This window comes from Pygocentrus nattereri, chromosome 19 (assembly GCF_015220715.1).
Source record: "Pygocentrus nattereri isolate fPygNat1 chromosome 19, fPygNat1.pri, whole genome shotgun sequence".
Taxonomy (NCBI): Eukaryota; Metazoa; Chordata; class Actinopteri; order Characiformes; family Serrasalmidae; genus Pygocentrus; species Pygocentrus nattereri.
This window is the reverse complement of record NC_051229.1, coordinates 12358785-12370047: the sequence shown is the minus strand read 5'-3', so window position 1 is coordinate 12370047 and position 11263 is coordinate 12358785. Positions and strand designations below refer to the sequence as shown.

At 40.4% G+C, this 11263-nt stretch overlaps 1 protein-coding gene across 1 annotated transcript; it reads right to left on the bottom strand.

Moving 5' to 3' along the window:
* Positions 1 to 7606: 7606 nt before the first annotated feature.
* neurod6b (neuronal differentiation 6b) lies at positions 7607 to 10743 on the bottom strand. The gene is made up of 2 exons (XM_017707366.2): positions 10564 to 10743; positions 7607 to 9645 (listed from the first exon to the last, which is right to left on the bottom strand). Exon 2 carries the CDS (start codon positions 9638 to 9640, stop codon positions 8747 to 8749), a length of 894 nt encoding a protein of 297 aa, XP_017562855.1. The 5' UTR covers positions 9641 to 9645; positions 10564 to 10743; the 3' UTR covers positions 7607 to 8746.
* Positions 10744 to 11263: the final 520 nt, after the last annotated feature.

Here is an 11263-nt window from a genome sequence, read left to right as displayed (position 1 = left end):
CAGTTATTGTCTTTTGTTTCATGACCCAGTGTTGGTGATTTCTCCTCAGTCACTGCATGTCTATAGAGCAGTGACAGATTTGGCCGAGAGGAGGGGTGGGCCACTCTATTGAGCACGCCTCTGTTCAACATGGGTCTCTATGGACCTCCAGACAAAAGACCAGCTCATGCATGAGAGAGGCTGAATGTGCTGAGAGCCCCATAAAAGCACTGGGATGACCTACCTCCAAAACCATTTGCATTTATCCATATGTGAATAACTCTTGATGGATTTTTATGATGAAAGTGTGGCAGCGTAACATCGGAAAAAGACAATGTTTACTTAAAGAATATGATTTGGCGTAAAGCTGAAGGAGCAAGTTCACCTCAAAGCCAAAGACAAGGCACTAGAGGCTGGACTCAGTAGTTACACTGATGGCACTTGGCAGACACTCTTGTCTAGAGTGACTTACAGTTTGACCATTTTACACAGGTAGGTTGAAGGTAGTGTTAGGAGACCTAGCACTCTTGTCAGTATAGTGTAGGGGATTGAACCCCAGTCTACAGCATAGAAGGCAAAGAGGTTACACACTACACTATACCAAATACAGGGAGGAAGTTGGAAACTTGGAATTTGTTGCAAATGTTGGAAATGTGTTTTGAACCTTGTACAGCCAACAGCGGTTCCTCATTTTTTCCCTGATCCTGATGTTGGCTTAGCCTATATTGGGATAGCAATAAGAAAATTGCTCTGAAATCTTAATGTTGTTGTACCCCAACAGTCAATCAGCCAAGACATGTCTGGAGTTTCCTTACTTAGTTTTGAACCATAACTATAAGGCTTTAGTTATAACTATAACGTAGCTAACAATTAATGGAAGTTTGTACCTTACCAATTAGCCTTGTGCTAACTGCATGTCTAAATGATCACCACATCACATTGTGAAGTCATTCCAAATAGATGTGCTAAGGTGGTTTCTGAGATTGGATGGCAAACGGTTATCTATACAGATGTAGGCCTCTCCTCTCTACTGAATTGATTGAATGTTCATTTTTGTCATTACCAAAACAACTGACAAACCCAGCTTTGAATAGTTGAACACACACAAAAAACCACAATATTTTTCATTAAAGCACAAAAATTTCAGCTAATTGTAGAAAATATGTGTTTTGGTAATGACAATTTTAATGTAACGCACTGATTTTTAGACTTTGAAACACATTTATTTCAAATCAATGGGATCTAACTGCTCACCAAATGGCCATGAGGGATAGGAATGTAGTCTCATTTCCTGCTTTAAAATGCAGGGGTGTGGCTAAAGTAAGGCTCTGCCTACTAGCTAAAACTCTTAGTGTTTTGGTAGTGACATAAAAATTTGGGACAGCATTTTTTGTTTTTTTAAATACATAAATTAATAAATCTAAATTTTTCAACTTCTTTTTAAAAACAACATTGAAAAAAGCAAAGAATATATATATATATATATATATATATATATATATATATATATATATATAGCAGAATTTCACGAAATCGAAATTCAGGGTTTAGGGTTTGAGGCAGAAATCTCTCACTAAAAAGTGTCACATAAATTATAAATTTGTCTATATTTGGATTATAGCTTCATGGCTTTACTATATACATAGGATAGATAATAATATTCATATACCTGCTGTCAGAACAAAACTTTGTGTCTCCATGATTGTTGTTTATCAGTTCATTTGAAAATGCCTGTTGCCCTTTACATTGTGTGTAAGTTTCATGAGGAATGGCCCAAAATTATCCCAAGAAATCCCTCAAAATTACTTGGAAAAATGTCTTGATTTATATTAAAAGGAAAGGACATTTTTTAAATACAAGCTTTTGTTTTTGTTTGTTTTTTTTGTTTTGTTTTGTTTTGATTTTTTAATGTGGGTCTGCAGTTTGAATAAATTCAACAGAATGGCTCATATACTTTCTACATGTTTGGGATATTTCCCCCTGCATTAACCTCCCATACCCTCCCACCAGTGTCCCCTCCCACCTGCTCTACTGCAGCCAGACCCTACAGCCTCGGCTTCTGAAGTTCCTCCGCTGTTCTCAGGCTCGATGCCAAACCGACCCCAAATGTGCCATGCAAATGAGCCGCCGGCTGCTGCTGTGGTGACATTCTGAGGCCTCTCTGTCCCACGATGCACTGCTTCCACACCACCTCGGCTCCTTAAGCCATCTAATTAAAACACCAAATCACCCCCCCACTTTCTCTCCCTCACTCCCACACTCACCCCATTCCACAGGAGAAATGATTATTAGGAATTTAATGGGGAGATTTTCACATCCCAGGCCATCTGTGGCCCAGGAAGGGCTGGAAATTTTGGGGAGGGTTGACGACGTGACAAAAAAGTGCCCATTTTTTCCCCACAACCATTATTCACGGATGCAGCCAAAGGAGATCCAAAGCACTAAATCACCATTATAAGGGCAGAACATTTTTCACTTTTAATCACCCAGATTGATATTAACAGGCTATTTATTTTAGCTGATCCCTCAGAGGGATTCTGTCCTTTTTACCCACAAAATGTTGCTTGGGACGACAGCAGTTTATACAATGTTGACCAGAGTTCTGGACATTTTCAGTTTGTCCACCATGGGACACCAGTTTACATTTTGATGAGTTACACTACTCTTGCTAGGTTGGACAAGCTTTACAGAACAAAGATAAAAACCAATTTTACCCAATAAGAAATTATCCAACTCTGTCAAAATGTGAAAAACAAAATATTTACATCCAACTGGTACGGATTGTAGTTAGAGTCGCTGAATGAGCTTCAGTTACAGGTTAAAATGATAAGCAACCAAACTCCAGCTACCCAAAACTGTAACCAAGTTGAAAAAGACAACAACTTTGCCAAAATGCCAATGTTAGCTCAGATATACAGCAAAAGTACATCAATCAATCCTAATAGTGTGACCATTCACAAAACATGCATAATGAATATCATTCAAAATGAATAATGGATGCTAAATGTGCATATTTTTAGTTGTGCTCTACAATTTTCTACTTTTTAACAGGAGTTTTGCCAGTGTTGCGTAAAGCTTGTCCAACCTAGCAACAGTTGCTAAAAAATGAATTTGTGGGCGGAGCATGGATGGGTCAATGGAATTTAAAGCAGAACTCAAACGGCAAATGTTGTCATTGACAGAACTCACACTAAATTAGAATCAGGTTTGTTCACCTTGCGCACACACAGGAATGCATGTTTGTGTTCTGCCAATTAGTGCATACATGGTTGATTATATCATTGCTGTCGGGGTAAAACCTTAAATCTGCTCTTTTGTTAAAAATATATCTCCCTTTACTTCTATTATAAGTAAAGAATGTTTTTTTTTACCTTTTTGGAGATATGAGGTTTTGTTTGGAGAGCAGTGACACGTAATGTTGATTTTCTAAAGGAAAATAATGCTCTGCATTGATCAAACTTATATATGGCATTTTCTGAACATTTTAGTGCTACAATTCGATTTATTTGCCAAGTTTAACATGTTGGAAAAAAATAAAACATAAAATATCAAATGTGCAATAACTTTTCCACAGGCCACATGTTATGTTTTATTTTTTGCCCAATATGTTAAACTCAAATAAGCATCTAGCAAATAAGCCAGGGGTGCCAAAATGTACATGTGGTACATGTGTGTGTAATTTTTCTGTAGTACTGTCTTACAGTGATCTATAATACTAACCATCTGATTTTACTGTACATTATCATACCAATCCTGCAGAAAGTCGTGCAGTATTACAGCAGATCTTCATCATATTAGAACATCTAAGACAGATTGACTATGTGTGTATTGGTAGTGGTGCATTATAGCTGTTGTTTAGCACCTGTACATGTGAATAAAGAGCTCTGTCTTGATTCTTGCTTATTTTATTTCTCATTCTTAATGGGTAATAGATTTAATCTCTATTTATAACTTTATTAGCACTGTGTCAACACATTATGCATCACTGTTAATTGTTTCCATCTGTATTATTGCTATGCATATGTACAGTATGTGCTTATATGCATATGCTACATGTATTATGCATTAAGCCTAGCTGTACTGTTCCGTGCTGTTGAGTAGCACATATACAGGGAATCGTATAAGAATGAGTTTTTTCAGTGCACATACTGTACATTTGCTTTTTTTTTCCTCTCACCTCTTCCTCCCATATGGCCATATGCTTTCTTCAACTTTTCCTTCATGTAATAAGTGACAGAGTAAGAGAGAGAGAGAGAGAGAGAGAGAGCGAGAGAGAGAGAGAGAGAGAGAGAGAGAGAGAGAGAGAGAGAGACTTATTAAAGCGACAATTTCACCAACATCAAATTAACCACTTTTCCACCTTACTGCACATGTAGTCATGAAGTAAAGACACATTTGGTGTCTGATGTTTGTGTCTTTAGTTTTGCGTTGGAGCTATAAGGCTAACGTAGCTAACAAGCAATGGAAACGTATAGCCACCAGTTTAGCCATTTGTGAATGGCATGACTAAATCATAGCACAGATTTGCATTAAACTGCATTGGTTTGTAAGTCGTCACACAGACATGCTAATTTGGCTTATATTAACTATAAAAACAGCAAAAAAAAATTCTGCCTGTGTACTTTTGTCTATTTTGTGAATGACAATATGTCATACAATGCCAGAAGTCACTGAAACAAGTTTGAGAGTACTTGACATGCACTTTGTATGATGCGAAGTACACTGTATAACCAAAAGTATGTAGACACCTGACCATAACACTTATAGCAGCTCGTTGGACATTTCATTCGGAAACTGTATTAATGTGGAGTTATCCACCCTTTTTCTGGGTATAACAGTCTCTACTCTTCTTTCTACAAGATTTTGAAGCGTGTTTGTGGGAATTTGTGCTCATTCAGCTGAAACAGCACTTCTGAGGCTAATGATGTTAAACGAGAAGGCGGTGGGGTTGAGGTCAGGGCTTTGCGGAGGCCACTGAAGTTCCTCCACTCCAAACTGGTCAAACTATGTCGTTATGGAACACTGTCATGCTGGAACAGGAAAGGGTCTTCCCCAAACTGTTGGAAGTATATAAAAGTCTTTGCATGCTGTAGCATTAACATTACCCTTCACTGGCACTGAGGCCCAAACGCTGACAAACAGCCCCAGATGATTATCCCTCCCCCACCTAATTTTACTGTAGGATGGTGTGTCTGTCACACTGACAGATAGTGAAGTGTGGTTCACCACAGAGTCCAGTGGTGATGTGCTTTACACCTCTCCAGCTGACACTTTGCTTTGTACATAGTGACCTTAGGCTTGTGTGCAGCTGCTCAGCCATGGAACACATTTCATGAAGCTCCTGACAAACAGTTCTCACGTTAATGTTACTTTCAGAGGCAGTTTGATTTTAAGACATGGCAGCCACACTCTATGAGTTTGCATTGTCTGCTTTTGAATGGGCCATTTTCGCTCCAAGATGCTTCCTTCTCACAATAATAGCACTTACAGTTGACAGTGGCAGATCTAGCAGGACAGAAATTACACAAACTAACTTATGTCAAAGGTGGCATCCTATGATAGTGCCACGTTTAAAGTCACTGATCTCATCACCCATTCTAATACCAGTATTTGTCTATCGAGATGTTGTGCTTAATTTTATTCATCTGTTAGCAGTGGGTATGGCTGAAACACCAATTATTACAACTCAATTATTAGGAGGTGTGCCTTTATACTTTTGGTCATATAGTGTCTGTAATGTAGTAGCTATACGCTCCCATTACTTGTTAGCTACATTAGTCTCTTAAACTTTGTTTTGGCTCATTGACTACATTTGGCTTAAGAGGAAAATTGTGTAAATTTGACAATTTGACATTTGGATAAACTATCACTTTAACCTCCAGTCCAAGGAAAAAGACCTATGGACAGCTACCAACTCCACCAGTCCCCCGAGACTCTCTCTCTCTCGCTTTCTCTCAGCTGAAGAGGAGCAGAGAGGGGACGTGTGTTAAAGGACTTGCAGCTCCTTCAGAGGCACATGCGCGCACACACACACACACACACACACACACACACACACATACATCCTGGCATCACCCTCAGACACATGGCACCATGCCCACCACAGAGTGTCATGGCAGAGCCCACCACTAACTGAACCACTGCAGAGACATGGCTGGTTCAAATCTCATTATATCCCCCCAAAGCCCAAAGCACAAAGACAGTCAGACTACTGTAATGGATTTTAGTGAAAACTAGAAATGTCTGTAAGTAAATCATTAGAGTGCCTGTTGGAGTCAGTTTTTAAGAACGGGCTGTGTTGTGAGGTGTGTGTTTATTTTATCCAGCTCACTGCACTATATTAACAAATTCCATTGTCATGATTTTCAGACTTTCATTGATCAGTTTATTAGTGTGCTGGTCTATTTGCCTATTTAGTTATTTGTTCATTTATTTGGTTGTCAGTACGTCAGACAGTCTTCCCCTGCTGGATCTGAGCTTAAGCTTTTATAGCTGGACACTGACTGACACTTGTTCCTCTAAGGAGATGTTTAGCTCATTACTTGACTGGACTCTGTTTGCTAGTATCCTAAACAGAACAAAATATAACTTCTTTACTTCTGCAGATATCGGTGTCTTTAAAAAGGGACAGCACAAAAAGTAAAAAAACAAGGAAGAGTGAAAAAGGGAAGCCAGTTGTAAATGATTCTTTCTTGTATTTTTTTTTATCTTCCTTTCACGCGGAGTTTCCACGGACATCGTCTCTACCCTTTAATGGGGCGCTTTTATCGTTGACTGAAGACTTTCGGATGTAATGATGTCATAAATGAATTTAAGACGAACAAAAGACGACTGTAAAATAGTGCAGGGCGCGTCTGTAAACGCTCTGTCTTTTACCCGTGAATATACCCTCAACAGACGCGCGCGCTAAATCAAAATAAATAGATAGATAAATAAGTAAATAAACATGTGAGGTTGTAAGTGACGTTTTAAGAAGAAATGTTAAATTAAGATGTTAAATGAGATGAAAACCAATCAGATTTTGATCTGCCACCAGTTCACCAGTACTGGCCTCCCTTGTGCTGCAGGATAGGTGGGGTAAATAAAAATAAAGGGCAAAATAAACATCACATTCTCTGTTATTATTATTATTATTATTAGTAGTATTATTATTAGTATTAGTATTATTATCTGTGTTAGATGTTGAATTGATTGTGTAAGTGCTGAAGCTCTCAGAATGAAATAGAAATAAACAGAAGGCGAAATTCCAACAATCTCTAATTGATTTGTTGGTTATTTTTCGTGTCCAGCTCGGAAGAAGAACTCGGTCCGATTAATTCCACTGAACACAACACACACCTGCAATACAGGCGATTTATTAGTTCAATTAATAGCAATAATTAGTTATTTGGTTGTAGAAGTGTTAAACAGTGAGATTAAAATGTATTTTAGTTTAAACAGATGGTGCTGTATTTACCTCGAGTTAGTCTGAAATTTGAAAAAATGTACAATTCTATAATTCTATAAACAAATTATATATATATATATATATATATATATATATATATATATATATATATATATATATATATATATATAAACGAATGCTCATAAATGTTCACTGTAAAAAAACAGAACGCACTTCCATAATAAGATTTACAATAAAAATAAACAAATAAACACACATAATCTGAGCCCGCGGGGGGGAAAAAAATCTAGTTGAATGCAGCCTGAAAACACTCTGAACAATCTGAATGTATCAGGTTTTTTTCGCCCACAATGTCTTTATTAGAGCTCAGCAGCGACTCTTATTATGTAAACAAAGTTAAAATAAATCCAAAAGTACAACATAACTCATCAGATTATATTGGAGATTTATTCTGATGGTGTTTTAAATACAAATGCAGTTGATTTCTCCTCCACCCACCCACACACAAACACACCCACCCACACACACACACACACACACACACACACACGCACACACACATCGTCATCATTCACTCTGAGGGCTGTAACTTCAGGAAGGTCGAATAATTGATTCATTATTAAATAGTTCAGTTAAAATCCTCTGATTCTGGTCGACTCAGATAAACTGCTCCACACTTCACTCACAAACGGTCCTGATCGTGTCTGTTTACACATTAAACCACCTCTTAAATCCTCCAGTCATATGTACACGTGTTCAATCCGTATGGAGGACACCGCTCTGCGTTGCATAGCTCCTGATTTATTCCCTTTATTGCTGATTGGACTCAGATAAACATCATCAACAAACTCAGCAGGTTCTGAGAGTCTGTTCCTCTTTTCATAAATAAGAATCATAAATAACCCGTATGAACAAACAGGGTTACGTTAATTAAAAGGGACAGGAAATGAGGTGAAATGCTTATTTTAGAATAGTTTGAGTCAGATTAGGTTTATTGGAGGGGAACAGAATGAGGGATTTTAACATTTTATTTCATTTTAAGTCTACATGGAAAAAGCCTATGGGAAATTATTAACTGCGAGTTTTGTGAATTCCTTCTTTAACTGTTAAGACTGCAAGAAAAAAGTCTCTTTTTAAAACTGCGATTCTCGTGATAATCACAGCATTTCTGTTTCTGTGAAAACTGTATTTTCCACAGCGTGTCTCTGTGATCTGTGGATACTATGAATACAAGTGTTCAGCTCTTTAAGCGGTCATGGTTCAAACATGGTCTCTTTTCGACCTTGAAATTTAACGATTAATGGAGAAATATTCGATTATTTCTCCATTTAACTGTAAACCGTTCCAGGCGGTCTCGGTTTAGCTGTGGAAGCCCGTGTTGAGCTCGTCCTGGCTCTGGAAGGTCTGGTGCAGGTGCAGCTCGTAGGGAAAGTGCGTGAGCGCGCCGCTGTGCGTGTACTGAGAGTCTTTGGCGCGCGCTGCCGCGGCCGCCGCTGCCGCGGCTGCCGCCGTCGCGGCCTCGTGCTCGCGCGTCCTGAACGAGAAGATGCCGTCGTAGCTGAGGGGGGGCTCGAGTCTCGGGCCGCAGCTGCTCAGCTCGTAGCCGCCGCTGTGCTCGTAAGCAGACGAGGAGCAGTAGCCGTAGGGTCGAAGTGGCTTGGCGCTGTCCACGCTCCCGGAGCTGCTTCCGGCGTGGTGGGCGTGGCCTATGGGCGTGGCCCCGTAGGCCGAGTCATAGTGCGCCTCTCCTGCTCCGCCGCCGTGGTCCGCGAGGAAGCGCGCGGCGTTGAGCTGCAGGCACCCCGCCACCAGGTTGGTGGTGGGCTGCGAGAGGCCCGAGCAGAGCGTGCGTGCGAACGCCAGCAAGTCGGGCCGCGTGCCCGCGCGCAGCGTCTCCGACAGGGCCCGGATGTAGTTCCTGGCCAAGCGCAGCGTCTCGATCTTGGACAGCTTCTGCGTCTTGGAGTGACACGGCACCACGCGCCGCAGGCTCTCCAGCGCGTCGTTCAGGCCGTGCATGCGCGTGCGCTCGCGCGCATTCGCCTCCTGACGCCGCGCTCGCGACCGCTCCGTGCAGCCAGAACCCCCTGCTCCACCTCCTCCTCCTCCTCTCCTCCGGCGTGGTCCTCTCCTCCCGTCCCGCTCCTCTTCGTCCTCCTCCTCTTCCTCTGTCGTCTCCTTCGACCCCACGTTGGACGCGCCGAACCGGAGCTCGCGCGTGGCGTGCGCTTCTTCAAACGGGACGGTTAGCATTGTTCCTACATCACCACCATCACAACAACAGCGACAACAAAATAACAATGAACAACAGCGATATTAATCAGAAATGACTTAATATGTACACAGCCCTTCACTTTGATCTATCTATCTATCTATCTATCTATCTATCTATCTATCTATCTATCTATCTATCTGTCTGTCTGTCTATCTGTCTTTGTCTGTCATTAGTGATGCCACAGAAGAAATACACTTGAAGAACCTATTTAAAGTTTGAAGAACCTCCATATCTGTTCATCTGTTATCTGTTCATGAAAGCCAGTGCATATTTGGAAAATGCCAGGAACAATTAGGGTTCTTTGGAGCAATGCCATAAAGGAACTGCTTTTGGTCCCCTAAGGTACCTCTCAGTGGATATTTAATAAAATGACATATGCCATTTTAAGAACTGTTTCAATGTAACACAATGTAAATATATATTTATATACAACCCGATAGAGTTGATTTGCAATAAAGATGCCAAAAAGGGTTTTTTAAGTGATGCCATAGAGGAACCACACGTGAAGAACCTTTTTTAAGCTTAAATAATCTCCACATAGTTTAAGGATTCTATAACAATTAAATGTTATCTATCTATCTATCTATCTATCTATCTATCTATCTATCTATCTATCTACCCATCTATCTATCTATCTATCTATCTATCTATCTATCTATCTATCTATCTATCGATCTATCGCCACATCAGACACAACAAAGAACGAGTGTAAACCACAGTTCTGCTCCAGCATCAACACAAAAACCAAAAACATTACAGAGATTTGAAGAGTCCAGCTTCCCTGATTTACACTGCAGGCGTACAGCACTGTATCGTACACTGTAAGACTGCATGTATAAGAGACTGTAGATTATACATTGTATGTATGTTTATGTGATCAGGTTAATATCTGGAGTCTTACCTGATTCTCCTTCAGTGTTTAGTCTGCATGTTCTAAATTCCTCTCGGCTTCAGCAGCAGCTTCCATGTGTTACTGAGAGACTGGAGGAGATTCCTTTAATCTCTCACTCACACACACACACACACACACACACACACACACACACACACGTGTATGTATGCATGCATGCTCTCTCTCTCTCTCGCTCTCTCTCTCTTGCTCTCTCGCTCTCTCTCGCTCTCTCTCTCTCGCTCTCTCTTGCTCTCTCGCTCTCTCTCGCTCTCTCTCTCTCTCACTCTCTCTCCTCTCTCGTCTCTTTCACACCTCTCACTTTTCTATAGTCTCTTGCTTTTTTCTCACACACATAAACTCTCAGTCTCTCTCTCACACTCTCTCTCTCTCTTTCTCCACTGTCTCTTTCATATACCTTATTTTCTCTCTCTTTCTCTTTCCTATATCCTATTTTTTATCACTTATACACTTACTCTCTATGCCCCCCTTTCTCTCTCTGTGTTTCCATCCTCTATTTTTCTTTCTCTTTTCTATAGTATTTCCTTTATTTTCTCACTAACACACATTTACTGTCCACACTTTGTCTTTCATACACTCTCTCTCTCTCTCTCTCTCTCTCTCTCTCTCTCTCTCTCTCTCTCTCTCTCTCTCTCTCTCTCTCTCTCTCTCTGTACGTGCCAACCTGCCAGCTCTGGTACCCGTTGCCATC

Excerpts from the sequence above, each read along its gene's own strand:
- neurod6b (XM_017707366.2), bottom strand. The coding sequence starts at position 9,640 with ATGCTAACCGTCCCGTTTGAAGAAGCGCACGCCACGCGCGAGCTCCGG.